Source organism: Lemur catta, chromosome 10 (assembly GCF_020740605.2).
Source record: "Lemur catta isolate mLemCat1 chromosome 10, mLemCat1.pri, whole genome shotgun sequence".
Lineage (NCBI taxonomy): Eukaryota > Metazoa > Chordata > Mammalia > Primates > Lemuridae > Lemur > Lemur catta.
The window spans coordinates 5,511,041-5,532,646 of record NC_059137.1 but is presented as its reverse complement, the minus strand read 5'-3'; the positions used below and the strand labels follow the sequence as shown (position 1 = coordinate 5,532,646).

The 21,606-nt window shown below is 42.7% G+C and overlaps 1 protein-coding gene across 1 annotated transcript in view; it reads left to right on the top strand.

Annotated features, from left to right (window-relative positions):
* The first annotated feature begins 1,966 nt into the window (after positions 1-1,966).
* Positions 1,967-21,606, top strand: part of ABL1 (ABL proto-oncogene 1, non-receptor tyrosine kinase) — a 124,262-nt gene continuing 104,622 nt past the window's right edge. The window contains exon 1 of the mRNA XM_045563733.1: positions 1,967-3,543. Coding sequence (XP_045419689.1) covers positions 3,408-3,543 — 136 coding nt within the window. The 5' untranslated portion in view covers positions 1,967-3,407. The remainder of the gene's footprint in view (positions 3,544-21,606) is intronic.

The window sequence follows — 21,606 nt, the reverse complement described above, 5'->3', positions numbered from 1 at the left end:
CCGCTGCTTTAGAGGATGGGTTGGATTGATTGTGAAAGGTGAGGATCTAGAAATCTAATTTCCAGCATTGAGACTGATCTTTGTTTGGATTGTTGCTTATTTTGTTATTGCCTGTCTCTCCATGGATACTCCATGAGAATAAGGATGCGTTTTTTTTCTTCACTGCTGTATCTCTGTACCTAGAACAGTGCTTGGCAGAGGTGCTCAATAAATGCTTGTTAAGTGAATTGTTAGTTCAAGAAATGTGTATTAGGGAGAGTTCTGGTTTGATTGCCCAATTTTAAGCCAAACTAGAGAATGAAGAATGAAGATGTGGAAGAAATGATTAAAGCATGAAAGTAAAATCTTCAAAAACAAAAATCAGGGTAATAATCAAAGGGGAACCAGGGCATTGAAGTTTTAAGAGTGACACTACAGATCAGGACTAAGATTGTCAACTAGCTTATTTTGTGATAGTGACCAAAGCTAAACCAATTAACATCCGAATTTATAAATTCCAGTTCTAAATCTGGGCATAAATTTTCATATGCTTCATATTCAGTACCTCCAAGTGACAACTTCCTCTTGAAGCCAGTATCAGCAAATAAGTGCCATCTCAATCCAGCAGAACTATTTATAAAATATTTTATATTAATATTTATAGTAACAGCTGAATGTACAATTTATATCATGCAGCTGTGATTGCCCCGATAGCAGCAGCAACTTCTGAAAAATCAGTTGTCTAACATTAGGTCAACAGTTATTGGATACTCAATGGGACAGTGGGAAAACCATGGATTTTGGAGCAAGGTCAATCTGGGTTGAAATTGTGACTTTGTCACGTGTTAGCCAAGTGACCTTCAGTAAGTCACGTCTCTGAATGTTTCCTCATCTGTATAATGGGGAATAATATTACACACCTCGTTGGGCTATAGTGAGGATTAAATAAGATAATGTAGATTATGAAAAGTGCAAACAGTGCTGTGTGAAGAGTGGATCCCCTTAGAAAGGTGCACCGCTCTGGGGAGACGTGGAGAGTGAAGAATAGGGGACCATGGTGCTTTTTATAGTGCAGAAAAAGCGTTAATGAGAGGTGTGGGTTTGACCTGTCTGGGTCATTAGCTAGCTCTGTAGTCCTGCTAAACCCAACCACTTGGGCATTTTCTCAGCAAACAGAGAATGTTTTTATGTGAATACGTGTTCACCGGAGAAATGTTTAATCTTAAAGGTCCATTCCAGCGGAAACATCTGTGATTGTGTCTGGCACGGCCTGTCGCCAAATGCTGTTTATTTGATGAGTAAGCCTCCTGATGCGCCAAAGAAACAAGCAATTGACTTCATTAGCAACATGTCGGATGCTTTCCATCTGCATATTTCTTCGCTAGTTCTAATATCTGTGCTTTTTGGAGGGTGAAGGGAGCGAAAGGCACCAAATACCTCGGTTTCCAGGAGCGGGCCTCCCCTTCCCCCAGGTTGCTCCTGCCGAGCCTCTAATGCCCTGACTTTTTCCAATGTCGCCTACGGCGTCCTTAGTCTCAGCTCAGCCAAAAACTTCAATGCAAGTCCTCAGAGACTTGAGGAAGTAATCCAACTCCGGTTCGAGGAAAACCCAAGCCGCAGTTTCTCCCTTGCTTTGGTTCTTCCCCGGTCCCACTACTCGCGCAAGAAGACGCCGGCCAGCGCGACCGGAGGCCGGAGAGTCCGCCGGCTCCCGGAGGGGCGGGGCCGGGGCGCAGGGGTCGGGGCGGGGGCAAGAAGTCTCGCTGCGTGCTGTTCCGCGCGGGCGCCGTGGGACCACAACTCCCGGCGCGACCCGCGGGCTTCGCTGAAAGCGGTTGGCTGGGAGCTCTAGCCAATCTGCCCTCACCGGCCAATGGGACGGAGGAGAGCAGCCTGACCCGGATCCTCAGAGACCAATGGCAGTACAGTGGAGGCGGGTGCTTCCTTACCACTCACCTTGCGCTCAGAGAAGCCTCATTTAAAAGGTCGTGCCGGGCCGAGTTCGGGCAGGCTGTGAGAGCAGGGCCAGGAAGCGCGGAGGCGTCCCGGGAAAGCGACGCCAGGGCCATCCCGGTCCCCGCGACGCGGGCTCCGGACGTCGCCGGGGGCGGGGCGGAGGGCGGGGCCTGGCCTCGTTGTGGAGCGGCTCCTAATCCATCATGGCGGCCGCGGGGGTTGGTGTCTGTCCCTGAGCAGCGCTGGAGCCGGAGCCGGTTCCCGGGTCCCGCAGCTGAGAAGCCCTTCCGTTGTCCACGGCCCCTACCAGCGAGGGCAGTCTTGGTCCCTCGGCGGAGCTCGGGGAATGTGACTGCTTGGCGGCGGTGGTGGTGGCAGCGTCCGGGGCCGGGGGAGGGGGTGTCTCGGCAGAGACCCCAGGGCTCGGGGCAGCTGAGGCGACCAGGCCTCCTCCCCCTGCACCCGCCTTCCTCCTTCGGGGTCACGAGAGTCTTTCGTCCCTTACAGCACCACTGCGGCTCTGGGACACTGGGGGTGGTCTCTTTCCCCCAGACCTGGGACACCCCCGTTTCCTGAGACGTGGAGGAGCGTCGCCCCCCGAGTAAGCCGCCCGAGCCCCTCCCCGAAGCCCTCCTCTTAGCCCAGAGCTACCCCTGTCCCAGATCCCGGCCCCAAGTTTGGCCGCGGAGCCCCCCATTCAAATTCCCTCCCTGCCGTCAGGTGGCCTCCGCTTCCTCCAGGTTGCTCCTGCCGAGCCTCTAATGCCCTGACTTTTTCCAATGTCACCTACGGCGCCCTTAGTCTCAGCTCAGCCAAAAACTTCAATGCAAAGGAAAAGTCTGGATTGGTTTCACAGGCCTTTTAAAAAGCGGACTTAAAAGTTGCTGGCAATGCATTCCTTTTCGCCAGAGTCGAGGGCAAGCCCTCGCTGAAACCTGGGTGACCCGTGTCCTTTTCCGGAGCGCCGAGTAGAGAAGCAAGAGCGGCAGCTAGTTCAGCAGGAAATTTGTCGGAAGATGAAGAAACTAAGATAGGGGGTTGGTGACTTCCACAGGAAAAGTTCTGGAGGAGCATCCAAAGACGATTGACGTTTCCTTTATGTGTGGGATCGAAATGACTTTAGTATTGTGGACACTTTGTAGCATCCCTGTGAATATTTCTGTTTAGGTTTTTCTTCTTGAAAAGAAATTGTTATTCAGCCAAATCAAGAAACTTTTTTGGGTAGCATCACAATTATATTACTTCACATTGATAAACTGGTAAAATAATTGGAACTCCTGTTTACATGTGTCAGCCTAAAAAAACTGTGCTTTTTATTGTGGAAGATGTCTTTTTGTGATTGACCTCAATTACTGAGTTGTGGAGATGCAGTGAATGTGAAATCCCACATACATACTGTTTTCCTTCTAAGCTAACTGACCTTCTGGAAGATCTTGAACCCTCTTCTGGAAAGGGGTGCCTATCGTTACTTTATGGGGCAGCAGCCTGGAAAAGTTCTTGGGGACCAAAGAAGGCCAAGTTTGCCTGCCCTGCACTTTATCAAAGGAGCAGGGAAGAAGGAATCATCGCGGCATGGGGGTCCACACTGCAATGTTTTCGTGGAACATGGTGAGTGCTTTTCAAGGTTTCTAGTTGTGTTTTTCCTTATGCACGCAGCTTAGGCCATCAAGGAACTTTTGAGCAACAGTACTTGTGTCAGTTCCTTCCAGTTCTACTTAAGACTTTTGTTACTGTAGTTATTTCTTAGTTTCTGGTGGAACTTGATATAAGAAAAAGTTACTTTGTGACTTTGTATGGCTTTATTGAGAATCTGTCCGAGTTGCTTATTTCTAGTCTGATTCCGCTTCTAAGTCACTGTTGACCTTGGACAAGCCACTTTACTGTCCAGGGCCTCAGCTTCCTGAGGCAGATGGACATAATAAGTGCTTTCTTTAGATCCATGGTTCTATGATTCTACTCTAACTGAAGTCGTGGGCTCTTTTCCTGACCTGCGTGGATCCTTTACTGCTTTGTCTACAGAGAGCTGTTATCATATTTTCAAAGCGGTTTGTGCTCCCCAAAAGGTTAAGAACCACCTAGTCTGGTTGACACTAATATCCTTGACCTTTTCAATCGTAAGTAGTACTTGAAGATACTCTGGAGCTCTGTGGGAAAAATCAAGTGGGGAAGCTGCATTCCCCATGAATTGAGGATACTCAACTTCTAGTTATTTTACCTTCCATAAGGAGTAATCTGTTCCTCATTGGTGCAGCTTTCCTCCTCCTCTCTTCCTGTTTAGAATGACATTTGGGGCATTAAAGGTTGTCTTTGACATTTTTATGAATATGTTTAGCATTTGAGTGCTGACAGTATATATTATATTGTTCACTTTCAGTAGTTCTGAGTAAAATTAAAGCTAAGGGTCAGCTTAGATTGATGTCTGTAACCCATTAATTAGGGTTCTGTTTGTACTGTTGCAGTCTGACATGTTTCAGACTGCATCCTTTCTATTAAAACTGCAGTCCCCAACCGCTAGGCCCAGTACTAGTCCGTAGCCTGTTAGGACTCTAGGACTCAGGCCATGCATCACCACCTGAGCTCCGCCTTCCCCCAGCTCCCGCACACTCCCACTCCCTGTCCATGGAAAAATTGTCTTCCATGAGACCGGTCCCTGGTGCCTAAAAGATTGGGGACCACTGTAAATATCAGTTGAGCCCACCCACCTTATAAGCAAATGTATGATATGTGCAAGTGGCATATACTTTGAAATTCAATCACAAATACCTCTAAACTATGGGTGACTGCAATAGACAAAGACCTCTGTTGGATGAACTTGCATTTGACAGGTGAAGTTTTACTTTCCTACAGAAAAATACTCACCTCATCTCAATAAATCTGGGTATCTGGATTTTACTTTGCCTTGAAACATTAGTTCTGTTTTTAGCATTGGTTTTAAGCAGGCAAATATGGTAATGTGTTATGATACTTCCCAAATTCAAGATTTAAAAAGTGAGTTATTTACATTTTAACTTGTGATCATGCAGCTTTAGACAGGGAAAATTGGTACAGACTTTTCGGAGAGCTTTGGCAGAATTCAGAATTTGAAATGTACTTGCCAATGACCTACTAATCCCACTTCTAGGAAACTGGGATAGAACAGTGTAGTTCCCAAGGTGTCCCTGATACCCCTTAAGGGGCTGAGAGGTTAAAAGTATTTTCATCCTAGCACTCTGGGAGGCCGAGGCGGGTGGATCACTCAAGGTCAGGAGTTCGAGACCAGCTGAGCAAGAGCGAGACCCCGTCTCTACTCAAAATAGAAAGAAATTGTCTGGACAACTAAAAAATATATAGAAAAAATTAGCCGGGCGTGGTGGCACATGCCTGTAGTCCCAGCTACTCGGGAGGCTGAGGCAGAAGGATTGCTTGAGCCCAGGAGTTTGAGGTTGCTGTGAGCTAGGCTGATGCACAGCACTCTAGCCTGGGCAACAGAGCGAGACACTGTCTCAAAAAACAAAACAAAACAAAACTTTTTTCATATTAATACAATATGAAGATCTATTTGCCTCTCTTACTGTGTTGTTATTTGCACTAACGGTGCAAAGGTAAAGCAGGCTTCTTAGCATGAATCAAGGCTGTGGCACCTAACTGTACTAAGTAGCCACTGTATTCTTCATGGCAAGCTCTCACAGTAAACAAAAAACAAAAAACTCTAGTTTTCACTAAAGAATGTCTTTGATGAAGCTGCAAAAACTAATAATTTCATTAAATCTTGACCCTTCTGTATATGTCTTTTTAATATTCTGTGGGATAAGAAGGGAAGTAAGGGTAAAGCACTTCTACTGTGTACTGAATGAAGTATGATGGTTATCTCTAGGAAAAGCACCTGGGCAGTTGTTTGAGTTGCAAACTGAACTAGCCAGTTTTTTCACTTGAAACAATGACTGACAAACTGGTTATTCAGACTAAAAAATATATGAAGGAGTCCTTCCTTTCCAGGAAAACAACGGGTAATATTTATTGCCAATGATAAAAATTTCCCTTTGCAGCAAAAATTAGGATTTTGGAGAACTTTTTTTTTTTTTTCAGCTGCAAATACAGATGAAAATTTTGGAGAACGTTTGGAGGCCACTGTGATATAGAGATCAGTGGTAATATTTACAGATGTGATATTTTAATATCTTGAAATTTATTTGGTAGATCTACATAAATCAGTGAAGATTCATCCATGTTGCTGTAGTTATCAGTAGTTTGTTCATTTCATTGTTTAGTGCTCTGTTGTATAAATATTTAAGAATTTATTTACCCATGCTTTTTTTTTTTAATTTTTTTGAGGCAGAGTCTCATTCTGTTGCCGATGCTAGAGTGCAGTGGTGTCATCATAGCTCACTGCAACCTCCAACTCTTAGGCTCAAGCAATCCTACTGTTTCAGCCTCCCAAGTAGCTGGGACTACAGGCGTGCGCCACCATGCCCAGCTGATTTTTTCTATATATTTTTTAGTTGTCCAGATAATTTCTTTCTATTTTTAGTAGAGACGGGGTCTCGCTCTTGCTCAGGCTGGTCTCAAACTCCTGAGCTCGAACGATCTACCCGCCTCGGCCTCCCAGAGCGCTAGGATTACAGACGTAAGCCACCGCTCCTGGCCTGTCAGCCTTTTAAATGTTAGCCTTTCAGGTGGTTGTGCAGTGGCACTTTGTGGTTTTAATTTGCACTTGTTTGATGACTCATGAGGTTAGGCTCCTTTTCATTAGCTTACTGGCCATTTGGAATATATCTGTATATCTATGTCATCCATATCTACGTCTGTATACCTATGTATCTCCTGCCAGTTTACCTCTTTTGTCCATTTTTGTAGTTCTGTTTCCTTCTTATTGATTGGTAGAAGTTACTTATATATTCTCAATAGAGGTCCTTGTTGAGCATATTTGTTGTGTATATCTTCTCACACTTTGTGGCCTGCCTTTTCAATCTCTTTATGGTGTCTTGGACCAGGTGCGGTGGCTCGTCCTATGATCCCAGCACTTTGGGAGGCTGAGGCAGGAGGATTGCTTGAGGTCAGGAGCTTGAGAACAGCCTGGGCAACATTGTGAGACCCTGTCTCTACAAAAAATAAAAACATTAGGCAGGTGTGATGGTGTGTGCCTATGGTCCTAGCTATTTGGGAGGCTGAGGCAGGAGGATCGCTTGAGCCCAGGAGTCCAAGGCTGCAGTGAGCTGATTGTGCCACTGTACTCCAGCCTGGGCGACAGAGCAAGATCCTGTCTTAAAAAAAAATTGGTGTCTTTGATGAACCGAAGTCCTTAATTTTAATGTAGTCTAATTTAATAAACTTTTATGGTTAGTACTTTTTGTGGTTTGTGTAAGAAATTGTAGTTTAAGGTCACAAAGAAGTTTTATTCTTTTACCTTTCATATTTACAATTCATTTGGAATTTTTTTTTCTGTGTAGAGGTGAAGGTTCATTGTTCCCCCCCCCCATATTGACCTAGCCCTTTAACTGAAAAGAACATCTGCTGCATAGATCAGGTATCTATATATGTGTGGAACTGTTGGGGAACTTTTTACTCCTAATTTGCTGCCTTTGTCCTTGCACCAGTATCACACTGTATTACTACAGCTTTAAAATAAATCTTAATGTCTGGTAGAATAAGATCTCCAGTTTTACTCTTCTTCAAGATTGTCTTGGCTTGCTCCTTTGCATTTCCATATATATTTTAGAATCAGTTTTATCAATTTCCATACCTAAACAAAAACACCCATAGGGATTTTATTCTGGGATTGCTCTAAATGTATAGATTACTTTGATCCTAGGAATGAATCATGGAATATAAAGAATTCTTATTGATGAAAAAAGCCAATTCAGGAGACATTTTTTCTGTTAATAATAAAGTTTAAATGAGTCCTGTAAATTGTTTCAAATTTTCAATTTTCAAAATACTGCTTTATCCAGATTCACCTTTCTCTGATCTTCCCTCCCCCCCAATTCTATTAACATTTTTCTTTGATACTCAGTACTTGGCTCCTTGATGGTAGAAACCATGTTTATGCGTCTTCATGGATCAAACGCTGTGTTTTTTACAGACTAGATGCTCAGTAAATACAGAATTGAATGTACTTGAGTGTTTGGCAGTTTTGGGCATTGAACAAGTATCTCAGTGCCTACTCTGTATCAGGTATTGTCAGTCTGGGGTAATACAGCAGGGAGGGACATAGCCACTGAAAAGCTCTTTGTGTCTGATTTACAATCCTAAGGACTACCGTTGGCCATCTGCTTGGGAATATGGTTATTACCTTGAGTAAACAGTGTGGGGTAGGTCCAAGGAGCTGGCTGAGGGAAGGGGGCATTTACTCTATTTCATCATCTTTTTAAGTCATGGGGAGACCCCTGGTGGAGCCAGAAGTACCCTTTATCTTGGTTCTCATCTTTTTTATATCAATGGCTGCTTGTGGCCTCTAACGGAATCTCATGGACCCATTTTCTTTGTGTATTTAAATTTTCCCCTGGAAATGACTAACAACTGCTTCTTAAGCCCTCATTCCTTTCACCAGGTTTCCTATACTGCTTTTGTTCTGTCCATTTAGTATATTGCTGTAGTGGGAATATTGTCCTTGTTAACATCTTCAAGTTATGAAACCTTTTCCCCACCTGTGCTAAAATCCCAGGGGTCTGGTGGATCCCAGTCATTTTAGGATGTGTGAGTGAAGCTGATGTTACAGGCAAGGTGTTTTCTTTACTGTATCCCTCTGTTCTTTAGAGCAGCAAAGGCTTTTGTGATCTGTAAACTGTTCCTTCAAAGTTCTGAATTTCTGCCAGGAGTGTGACACCTTAAAGTGTCACTAAATTAATTGGTATTAACATTGGTAGGGATTAAATTGGGAAATTTTAAAAGGTAGAGAATTCCTTAATGTTTTTTGAGAGGTAGAAAATAAATAGAGAAAGGGAATGTTTTTTAATAGAGATGTTTGTATAAGAATAAGATCATAGTGTGATATTCTGAGGATGATTGTTTTGGTTGCTCTTTGGCTTAGTTGGGTCTTGGGTGGTTGGTTTACTTCCTGTACAACTTGTGAGTTACTAGGGGCTGAATTTATTTTATAGTAATACCTAAACTAATTAGAACCTTCACTTACATAGAATTTATTTTTGGCACATTCCCTTTTATAAGAAAGAAAGAGAGGCAGTGTATTCAGTATCAAGAGTTTAGTCAAAACAAACAATTCTCAGATTTGCCCTGGTATAGGATGTATTCAACATACGTAAACTTCTGTACTTTTTACTTCTGCAGTATCCATATAGTAATTTATTGTTTTGTTGGGTATTCGCAGCATCCTGAATCGCAGAGTGTCTTGTGGATGTACAAAGCTTAAAAAAAATTTATTTTTGAGATGAGGGACTCACTATGTCACCCAGGCTAGTCTCGAACTCCTGGGCTCAAGCAAGCCTAAGTTAGTTCCTAAGTAGCTGGAACTATAGACACATGGCACCCTGCCCAGCTGTAATGCACTTTAATGAACTTTTGGGAGGGAAGTCTATAGTCTAGGTAGGATAAATATTATTCCTTTTTTCCCAGTGGGAAAACTGTGGTTCAGGGTAGTAAAGTAGTGTTTTTAAGAGTTACATTGCTGGCCGGGAGTGGTGGCTCATGCCTGTAATCCTAGCACTCTGAGAAGCTGAGGTGGGAGGATTATTTGAGGTCAGGAGCTCAAGACCAGCCTGAGCAAGAACGAGAACCTGGCTCTATTAAAAATAGAAAAAATTAGCTGGGGGGGGGGGAAGAGGAGGGTGGTAGGGTGAGCCTGTAGTCCCAGCTACTTGGGAGGCTGAGGCAGGAGGATCGCTTGAGCCCAGGAGTTCAAGGTTGCGGTGAACTATGATCATGCCACTGCTCTGCATTCTAGCCTGGGTGATAGAGTGAGACTCTTGTCTCCAAAAAAAAAAGTTACATCGATTGCTGATTGGTTATATAGCTGCAGTTGAAATCAAGTGTCTCTTGATAGCTTGAGTATTGCTTTTTGAAGATTGACTAATGTCTTTTTTTTTTTTTTTTTTTAAGACAGATACTCACTTTGTTGCCCGGGCTAGAGTGAGTGCCATGGCGTCAGCCTAGCTCACAGCAACATCAAACTCCTGGGCTTAAGCAATCCTACTGCCTCAGCCTCCTGAGTAGCTGGGACCACAGGCATGCGCCACCATGCCCAGCTAATTTTTTCTATATATATGTTTTAGTTGGCCAGATAATTTCTTTCTATTTTTAGTAGAGACTGGGGTCTCACTGTTGCTCAGGCTGGTCTTGAACTCCTGACCTTGAGCGATCCACCCGCCTTGGCCTCCCAGAGTGCTAGGATTACAGGCGTGAGCCACCGCGCCCGGCCTGACTAATGCCTTTTGAAAACATCTATACATTGTCCAAGCTTTGTGGCAGTTTTAAAATTTATTTTAAAATTAAGTTGAATAATTTTGAATAGATAATTTTCTGATTTAAACTACAAAGCTATGTTACAAATGTATATTCTAAGAAGCTTGTTTATTCCGCTGCTCCCCTATCCTTTTCATTCTACCACTCCTCTGGAAAGCCATTTTTATAGTTTATATTTTATCCTTCCAGTGTTGTTACTTTTTTGCAAATATAGCAAATACATATTTATTACACAAGAGATAGCATACAGTGTATACTGCTTTGTACCTTACTTTTTTATTTTTCATTTAATAGATCCTCAGGATCTCTCTGTATTTGAACAGATATCTTCCTTCTTTTTTATGGCTGCATTGTATTCCACTCTCTTGGAAGTATCATTGGTTTTCCAACCATTCCCCAATTTCTGGACATTTGGATTGTTTCCAGTCTTTTTTTTTTTTTTTTTTTTTTTTGAGACAGAGTCTCACTCGGTTGCCCAGGCTAGAGTGAGTGCCATGGCGTCAGCCCAGCTCACAGCAACCTCAAACTCCTGGGCTTAAGTGATCCTACTGCCTCAGCCTCCCAAGTAGCTGGGACAACAGACATGTGCCACCATGCCCGGCTAATTTTTTCTATATATTTTTAGTTGACCAGATCATTTCTTTCTATTTTTAGTAGAGACGGGGTCTCACTCTTGCTCAGGCTGGTTTCGAACTCCTGACCTTGAGCGATCCACCCGCCTCGGCCTCCCAGAGTGCTAGGATTACAGGCGTGAGCCACCGCGCCCGGCCTGTTTCCAGTCTTTAGCTGTTATAAACAGTGCTGCAAGAATAACCTTATACTTCATATTTATGTAGCTGTAGCTATGGTAGAGATTCCTAAAAGTAGGATGCTGGGCTAAAGGGTACATACATTTGTCATTTCTGTTAGTAGGTGGATACTATATAGTAGATATCTACTAATTCATAAATAGGTAGATATTAATATAGACACTTTATTGGTAGATATTCCCAAATTCCCTTCCATAAGTGTTGTTCTAGTTTACGTTCTCACCACTGGTAATGCAGAGAGTGCCTGCGTCCCCAGAGCCTAGCTAAGAGAGTTTGTTGTCAAACTTTGGGACTTTTACCAGTCTGATCAGTAAGAAATAGTATCTTAGTGTGGTTTTAATTAATAGCTCTCCTATGAATGAGGTTGAACATTTTTAACATGTTTGGGGGACATATATACTTATCTTTCTGTGAACCATCTCACCAGGTTCTGTGTGTGGCAGATATTTAAATATGTAGGTAGTTGCCTCTGTAGAATCCAGTAGCCTGTACTCCTTCACTGCCCACATATCTCACAAGGAACTGCCCCATCCCCGGCTGCAGAGGGCGGCCTGAGTCGGTGTATTTCAGCCCTGGCTGTACATTAGAATCTCCTCAGGAGCTTAAAAAGTCTTGTGTCCAGATCCCACTCTCAGGAATTGATTTAGTTGGTCTGGGCTCTGGGGAGAGACCTAAGTATCAGTTTTTTGTTTTGTTTTTGTTTGTTTTTTCGTGAGGAGAGACTTTATTCAAAAGGAATTTTGCAAGAGGGGAAGGGACTATTGCAATAGGGAGATGCTGTGACAGTAAGGACTGCAAGCATCTCCTTGTTTTTTGTTTTTAACTCTCCAGGTGATTCTGATAGGTAGCTGGGGTTGAGAATCATCGGTCTAAACCAACCATAGTAATCCCTTTTCCCTGGGAATTTTTCTTTGGTTCAAAGTGGGCATGCATCCTAAATTGACCCAATCTGTCTGAAAGCAAGGCCTTTTATCCTGTGGTGTTTTTTTGTAGTTGGTAGCCAGTGTAAACCCATGAGGCTGGCCAGCCCCAGAATGGAGCTGACACTCTGGGGAGGGAGAATGGGGACCATGTGGAGCTGCTGAATCCACCTCACTTCTGGACTTTGAATTACATGTTATAATAAATTTCCTTATTGTTTAAGCCGTTTTGAATTGGGTTTGCTCTTACTCGCAGCACTAGTGTTCTAACCGAAAAAGAAATATATTCAAACCTGATCAGTTTTATCTTTTTTTCATTTTTTAAAAAGAAAAATGGCAGATTCCATTGACAAATGATATTATAATCCCTTATATTTGTTTAGCTCTCATTAGTTTAACATACCACATTCACACTTGTTTCTGTTTTATAAAATTGTCAAAATTCTGTTTTATTGAGATATCCTTAATTCTCCCTACATCATAGTACTATTAATAATTCTAGGCTGGGCGCATGGCTCACGCCTGTAATCCTAGCACTCTGGGAGGCTGAGGCGGGTGGATCGCTCGAGGTCAGGAGTTCGAGACCAGCCTGAGCAAGAGTGAGACCCCGTCTCTACCAAAAATAGAAAGAAATGATTTGGACAGCTAAAAATCTATATAGAAAAAATTAGCCGGGCATGGTGGTGCGTGCCTGTAGTCCCAGCTACTCGGGAGGCTGAGGCAGTAGGATCGCTTAAGCCCAGGAGTGTGAGGTTGCTGTGAGGTAGGCTGACGACACCACGGCACTCACTCTAGCCCGGGCAACAGAACAAGACTCTGTCTCAAAAAAAAATAATAATAATAATTTTATTACCAAAAGTATATGGTGGGAACCACGTTGTGATAACATTGCTCTGTTAGAGATGTGTTACTGGTACTGCCTTGAAACCCAATCCTAGGGTGGCAATAAGACCTGGCTCTGCTGCCTCTTCTCAACCAGTCCCAACCCACCCACAGCTCCCACCGCTTGGCTTGTTCCTGGAGTAGGCACTGCAGATTCCTGTGCTAAGCTCCTGGCCATGTTTAAAGAACACAGGACCTCTGGCTTAAGGAGCTTTTATGTTTGGTCCAGACTGCATTATAGAGAAGCCATGGGCAGAATTTAAAGCCTGCTGAGCCTGGTTCTTCTTGCGTCAGGAGCAGAGACTGGTGGGAAAGTCAGATTGAGGCATCTCCTCTCAGTTCCAGTGTCTTCCTTGAAGCCTGCTTGTGACCACTGTTTGCCTTCTTTGCCTGTGTGTTATTAATAAAACAGCCTCTACCTTGGAACAGCATCCTTTTTTTGGAATAATGGCCTATTGAGGGGAAAGGTAAATCTCAGTGCAAAGAACCTCATGGCCTGTTAAGATACAGTCAGAGCACTGCCTAAAGGGGAAAGAAATGTCATAGTATAGTGTTTGTATTTCAATTGCCTTTCTTTTCCTAGGCTAATAGTAATAACAACAGGTAACTTCTGTTGTGTGCTTACTATATTTCTGGTCTAATCACTTTTATTATATTGCTATTTAATATTCACAACAAGAAGGAAAAAAAACTAATTTTTTATCATTATTAGCACCTCTGGAGGGTTTGTCTGTCTTGAGAAACACGTTGGGTTTTTTGTCTTGTTTTGTTTTGTTCTTAGAGACTGGATCTTGCTCTGTTGTCCAGGCTGGAGTGCAATGGCACAATCACAGCTCACCGCAGCCTCAAGCTCCTGGGCTCAAGCGATTCTCCTGCCTCAGCCTCCCGAAGCACTGGGATTACAGGCATGCACCACCATGCCCGGCTGAGAAGCACATTTGAAGTAGTTGCTGGAATGAGATTGTGTGGATGAACAAGACACATAACCATGTTGAAACATGATATGAGTAATGGTAGTAGTTACTCCCCTCATTCAAAACAAAATTATTGTTTAGTGGATATAATGTGAGGGAAAAAAGTTTTCTCCTCAGATAAATGTGTCTTTTTATGTGTGATATGTGAGTCTTTTCAGTCTAGCAGTGAAAACGGAGCTCTTAAAATACAGAAAAGCGTAGTGTTCATGTTTGTTGGTGATAAGCTGCCTTCATAGCTTTATATTACTTTGTCTGGGACATGACATGTGCTGTGTATTTAATAGCATCCTCCTCAGCATTGTGTTATTCATGGTCATGCCATTGTCAAACTAAATGCATTAGTGTTTCTGATTTTTTCTGGAGTGGTGTTTTTTGTTTTTTGTTTTTAATTTTTTTATTTTTTTAAAGAGATAGAGGTGTCACCAGGTTTCCCAGGCAAGACTCAAACTCCTGGGCTAAAGCAGCCCTCCTGCCTCAGCCTCCCAAGTAGCTGGGACTATAGGTGTGTGCCACTATGTCCAACTGGCTTTTATTTTTAAAGTTGAATGAGATATAGGTGCAATGGAGAAGAGTCTTTGGGAAATATAAATAAAAGAAAAGGTTTATTTTATAAAAAATAGCCATTAAAAAAATTTCTAAATATTAAGGGGGTACAGATGTTTTAGTTACATGGATACCTTGTATAAGGCTTAAGTTGGAGCTTTTACTGTGTCTATCACCAGAATAGTGTTCATTGTACCCAATAGTTAAGTTTTTACCCCTCACCCCCTTCCATCCTTCCTCCTCCTCGTTTTCCAATGTCCTTTTCATCTCTTTGTGCCCATGTGTGCCCATCGTTTAGCTCCCAGTTATTAGAGATTATATGTGGTGTTTGTTTTTCCATTCCTAAGATACTTCACTTAGGATAATATATTGTTTTTTTAATAAAAACAACGTACATTATTCAATCAAAGAAGATCTGATTCGAAAGTCATTTGAAGTTCAATCAGCATGATCAGTGATACTGTACCTCCTATTCAAATGAAAATTAATCATCTCCTAGTCAAATTGTGGAAAATGTAGGTGTCCTAAGGGCATTTTTCAGGATGCATTTGGCTTACAGTGGTTCCAAATCAGGAAGTCATAATTATTGGATGTGTTTTATAAGTTGATCAAACCCTGTTATGGCTTTCTTTCTATGGGTGCTGGTAAGTCCACATCATTGCTTTGTAAGAATGTGTAATCATTGAGTAAATGGTGAGTCAGAAGAGTTGGTAAATTATGATCCTTTAATTGAAATGAAGTTTTTTGTTTAAATTGGCTTGTAGAGGAGTTATGAGTACATTTATAATGAATTACATAATGAATGGCCACAAATACACAGACTAAGGAGCAACATCCTTGCACCTGGGAAAATCCTTTAATTGCCGGGCTGGAAGGGTCCTGGAGATTTGCTACTTCTCCTGTTGAGGTACAGAGTTCCTAGCAAAGGATTGGCTGCTTTGTCACATGTGAGTGCTTGCCGTGGTGCTGCCTGGCAACCGCAGAAGCCACAGTAGCCCCATGGTAGAGGGAGGAGAGCAGGAATACCAGTTACCATGCCAGAGTGCTTGCTTTGACCAAGGCCTTTCTGTTGTACAGAAGGGGGCAAGACCACGCCTGTCCTCAGGCATTTACAACATAGTAAAGAGAAAAACGTGAGCAAGTTAAGAACAATGTAGTGAAAAGGAAACTGGACGCAGGCCTGGGAAAAGGGATAAAGTGGGTTGGTTGGGATTAGGAGTGCCACAGCTTCCTGCCACTGAACACCATTAGTGCCATGGTGGCTGTGATGCATCTGGTCCAGACCTTCTCAGACAGGGGACTCTATGTGCTTTACAGACCAGTTGTAAAGAGGGAGGACCCTGGCCATTGACCATTTGCCCCATAGCCCTAGTTTTTTGTTGTGGTGCAAAACTCATTCTTAGGCCCACCAATGTTACAGTGTCATGTATGTTCTTCAGTTGCCTCTGGTTTGGGCTGAACTCAAAGGATGGCGAGGAGCATGATACTTTTTATCACTTACCTTGCGTGCTCTAGCTGCAGTGGATGACATTTTGAGGATGTACACTCAGCAGTGAGTCAGATGAGATGCACACGTAGCTTTCGGTTATTAATCCAGTACAGTGCCCTTACTGACATGCTTCCGAGACAGATGACTATGTTTAAAACTTTTTCCCCACTGGCTAGAAGTTGAGACCCATTTGAACAAAAGCGCTTCTATCTCTTCTGAAGTGCATTAGGAAAACGGGAGGTCATCACTTGATTCACAGATTATGGGCTGTGCATAAATAACCCATCTTAGACAGACACCAGGTATTGTTATATTTTCCTTACCTGATATAGCTGCCATTTGAGTGCTTTCTCTGGGCTAGGCAGTGGCAGAGCTCTTGACATTTTTTTTTTTTTTTTTTTGCATTCATCCTAATTTGTCCTAACTCTTGACATATTGTTAAAAGTTACTAAATAAATAACTTAAAACCCTCTGGTCATTTCCATTATGTAGAGCCACAGTCTCCGTTTTTTTAAATAAATCATGCCCCCTTATCCTGAAATTTTTTTGAGCAAGCAAATCATATATATAATATGTGGTGTCATATATATGTTAATATGTATCATACATATATGTATAATTAGCATTATGTGCTATTAAGATATTTTGTATATTATAATACATTGATAAAATTATTTGTAAAATACAAAATTGTACCATTAACACATTAAATAATGAATAAAAATTGTTATTAATGAGTGCAATATGACTGAATGTACTTCATTATTTTTAAAATATCAGTTTAACATCTATCCAGCTGTTTTATCATCTTACACTGTTTGTTCTTTTGAGACTTACTTAGTTTTTTAGTGCTTGTGGTAGGTGGCCTCTAAGATGGCCCCCAGAGAGTCCCACCTCTTGATGTTCCTGGCTGTTTTATAAATGTCAGTTCTTTCTAATTTGGTCTTGAGGTCTCTCTCTTGAGAGTGGCTATAAATCCCAGCCCTGACCGGGAAAGAGGTTAGGTCGGTTGTGTTGGTCAGGTGGGACACAGAGGAGGCAGCATAACGGAAGGCAGGAAATGACAGCAATTTTTTTTTTTTGAGACAGAGTCTCACTGTCTCCCAGGGCCAGCGTGCAGAGGCATCATCATAGCTCCCTGCTCCCTGCAGCCTCAAACTCCTGGGCTCAAGAAATCCTCTGGCCTCAGGCTCCTGACTAGCCATGACTACAGGCTTGCACCACCACACCTGGCTAATTCTTCTGTTTTTTGTAGAAACAGGGTCTCGCTCTTGCCCAGGCTGGTCTCAAACTCCTGACCTCAAGCAGTCCTCCCACTTTGGCCTCCCAGAGTGCTAGGATTATGGGCATGAGTCACCACCACTCCTTCCACCTTCCTAGAAGCATTTTTATTATTTACAGACCCCAGAGAGGAGAGGGCAACACACCTCTCAGGGCCAATGGGAGCGGGGAGCAGCTGGAACTCATGCGTGCTCAACCAGTGTGGGGAGAGAGGGAGAGAAAGATGGGAAGGAAGAGAGAGAGGGAGAGATGGGGAGGGAGGGAAAAAGAAGGGGAGGAAGGGAGAGAGAAAGATTGATGGGGAGGGAGGGAGAGAGAGACAGGCTGGGAGGAGGGAAAGGAGAGGGAGGGGCGGACACCTGTGGGCCAAATCCTTTGTTGGAGTCGGGGCCTTACACATGCAGGTTTCCTAGGGTGTTACCCAAGCAAGTAGTTCTAACTGGTGAGGTTAAAGCAAACAGGCACAAGTTCTGTGGGGTCAAGCTGTGATTGAGAAGTGATCACTACAGTTTATTCCTTTAGTCTCTGTGGGATGCGGGGAATGGAGGAGTGAGCCAAGTAGGTAGTATCGAGCTGTCCCATAGAGAGGTGGGGAGGTGGTCACCAAGAGGCAGGTGTCAGGCAGATCTCTGGATTGACCACATCCAGGAACTGGGAGGAGGTGTGTTTCTATGCTCCCTTGAAAAATGTGGTGAGGATATTTTTAGAAACAGCGTGCTTGCTGCATACAAATATGATTCCTTTGAATTATAACAAAAATTTTATCTTTAAAATGAATTTTGGTACTGGTAACTTTCATTAACATTTTTTTCTGTTCCCTCATTCACCAGCTTTTACATCAAAGTTCCTGTCACAACTCTTGTATTTGTAGCTTGTCACACCGAAAGGTGAATGATTTTTGCCCTGGGGGAGACCAGGACTTTGAGTAATAGTTTGCTTTTATAAACCAGAATTTGCTCTAGCCTTAGAAGGATAAAACTATCTTATCTTCCTTTCTTTGCTGTATCTTTTCAAGAGAGAAATTACAGTTAGATTGATGTGGAGTAATGGAATAACTGCCAAAGTTTTGTTTGAAGTTTTGGGGTTGAATATTTTTCACCTGTTTGCTTTTATGCACTGCAGAATGGGCAAGGAATAAAGGTAGGGAGGTGAGAAAGATATTATCCCTTCCTTGAAACCTTTTAATTGTCTAGTGTGTAGGTAGTTTCATGCTGGCCTGCTTCATAGAGCACCCTGCTGCCTTCTTTTTGAAACAGTCTCACCCTGTTGCCTGCTAGAGTGCAGTGGCGTCATCATACCTGCTGCTTTGATTTGCAGGTTTCTGTGGAAGGAAAAAAAAACCCAAAGCAACAATAGCAAAGTGCTTGGTAACTCCTTGTTTCTCTCTTCCTCTGTTCTGCCTGCACATGCTGGTCTTTGATAGGAAAATGACTTTCACATTTAGGTTTCTTATTCTAAAGTTCTTTCCTCCAGATTTTAGCCTGAGTTCTTTTGGTAACAGCCTTCAGCTCTTGTTCTTTGAAATCCATGTGGAAAAATGTTTATCAATGTGGAAATTGGACATTTTTATCTTATGAAACTCCAGAATTGTTAGATTATTAAATACCTGCTTCTTTTGATTGTAGCTAAAATTTTCCTTTTAAAAGAGTAGGATGTACTCCCAGCAAATTGAAGATCAAAGAAATAAAGTAGACCTGGAAAAGTAAGGCTTGACAGCGACAGTGTCTGTGAAACAAACCCTCCCATTGTGGGCTTCGTTCTTACAGACTCAGGACATGGACACAAGTACGGACACTGGGGTATATGGGAGCTCTGTTGTCCCTTGCCAATTCATACTTCTGTGTCTATCTCCTGGCCAGGTGGGGAGACAAGGGTGACATTAAAATCATGGTTTTATCTGAATTGAAATCCCAGTGGACCACTTACTAGCAGTGTGACTGCAGGTACCAGCGTTCACTCAGCAGATGTTAGCTGAACACAGCCTCTGTGCTGCGGGCTCTGCTAGGTACCCGGGGTACCCGGAAGACGGCAAGTCCTTTCAACCTCTGAGTTTCCAGCTCCCGATTTGCATATTGGGAGTCATAGTGTTTACCTTGATTGTACGGGTGAGGAGAGAATTAAATGAGTTAATGAATAAAAAATATCTAACTGTGCCTGCCACTTGGTTAGCCCCTAACAAATAGTAAATATTGTTGCTGTTATTGTTTATAATTCTGTCAGTAATGAGGAGTAGGCTAAAAAGGACCAGAGAAGATTAAGAAATAAATCCTATTACTGATAACACTGTGGTGAGCAGTTTGCCTGACACAAGGCTGTACAATGTTGGAGGACTACCTATAAAACCCAAAGCTTATAGCTGAACACATGGTGACACTGGAATACAGCTCTTCAAGAAAATTGTAGAGAGAAAACCTTAGATTCAACTGTAAACACTTTTGAGCTCTTCCTGTGGGGTGATTGGAGGATGTGACTTTGGAGATCTTTCTATCTCTGGTGCAGGAAATCAGCAATTGCGGTGACTTTCCCTGAGGGTTAGATTTCCCTGTTGTCTGGGGCTTTGGGCCACTCTTGCTGTCAGAGGCAGCATCCTCCAACCAGAGAGCTCTCTTCCTTCCCTCAAGTAATTGATTGCTTCTTCATGACAAATCCTTTTCCAGTCCTTAAATCTACCATTTCTTGTTTAGCACATTTCATTTTTTCCGGCTCTTTTCCCAGAGTTTCCGCAGGTTTTATTTATGAACCTGTGTAGAAGATGGCTTTGTGAAGCACAGTTTATTCTGTAATACATTATGGGTAGTTTGCTGGAGGTAAGCTCTGGGGTTTGTAAGTGTGTGTGGCCATCAACGCAACCTAGAATTATACAGTAGAGCTAACTCTTAATTTTCCCGTCAGAAGAATTTATTGTATGGACAAAAGCCTAAGAAATTTATAGGTCTACCAGAGTATTTGTGTTTTCTCTTTATGTTGTAATGATGGACAGCTTTCCTCATGACTTTCTGGGAATCTATCAATTTAAAGGAATTTAAGAACGTCTTATATTCTGTGTTGGTTACTTGGAGGTGGGTTTTCCAGGCTTTTGCTTTCAGACTCTGCCCTTCTTAGCCATGTTATTTTTCACTGGCATCTTTACTAGCCATAGGATAGAGAGAACAGGTGAATTTCTTTGAGGTTCTTTGCACATAGGAGTATTTTTTGACTCCATAGTTCTTAAGTTTGTATTTGGTTTTGAAGTGAAAGATGTTTGGGCTGACCCGAAGGTCTTTGGAGAATTCTCTTGGCTCAAAGGTTGTTCATTGTCCCATGTTACTGCGAGCTCTGACTTAATAAGAGAGGGTAAACTGAGCCTGGGTTGCATTTTTCTGTGCTGTCCCTCATGCTCCTGACAGTGAAGGAGCAAGAGTGAGCTATACCAGAAATTGGTTAAAAAGCCCAGAGTCAGGTCCTGAGTTTTAAGATGCTTAATATAAAGTTATAAATATGGCATGATTCTTGATTTCTGGTAGAGATTTTCCAATTGGAAAGCGAGCCTGGAACTTGTCTTTGGTGAGCACTTTGTGTTGCAGCACGTCTCCAAGCCCTTCTCAGAGGTCTTCTGTTCAGGGCAAGCTCTTCTTTCTTGTTCCCAAATTTAAAGTTTGGAGAATTTAATGCATTTTTGGAGGGGTAAGTTTTCCTAATGTAACTTTTTTAAAAATTATTTTTATTGTGTTTTATTTTGTTATTTTTTTGAGATGAGGTCTTGCTCTCTCTCACCCAGGCTGGAGGGGAGTGGTGTCACAGCTCACTGTAGCCTCAAACTACTGGGCTCCAGTGATCCTCTCACCTCAGCCTCCTGAGTTGCTGAGACTTCAGGTGCCACCATCACACCTGCCTATTATTTTTTTGTTTTTTTGAGATAGAGTTTTGCTCCATCACCCCAGGTAGAGTACCGTGGCGTCATCATAGCTCACTGCAGCCTCAAACTTGTGGGCTCAAGCGATCCTCCTGCCTCAGCCTCCTGAGGAGCTGGGACTACAGGCATGTGCCACAATGCCTGGATAATTTTTCTATTTTTTGTAGAGACAGGGTCTTGCTCTTGCTCAGGCTTGTCTCAAACTTTTGGCCTCAAGAAACCCTCCCACCCTGGCCTCCCAGAGTGCTAGAATTACAGGCATGAGCCACTGTGCCTGGCCAAAAAATTATTTTTAATTAGTAAACAATAAAATTGACTTTTTTTGATGTACAGTTTTATGAATTTTAATGCATCTATGGATTCTCGTAATCACCACCACCACAGGACACAAAATATTTCCATAATCCTAATAACCTTCTTCACCCTCCCCCACCCCTACCTCCTGGCAGCCACTGATCTGTTTTCATCACTATAGTTTTGTCTTTTT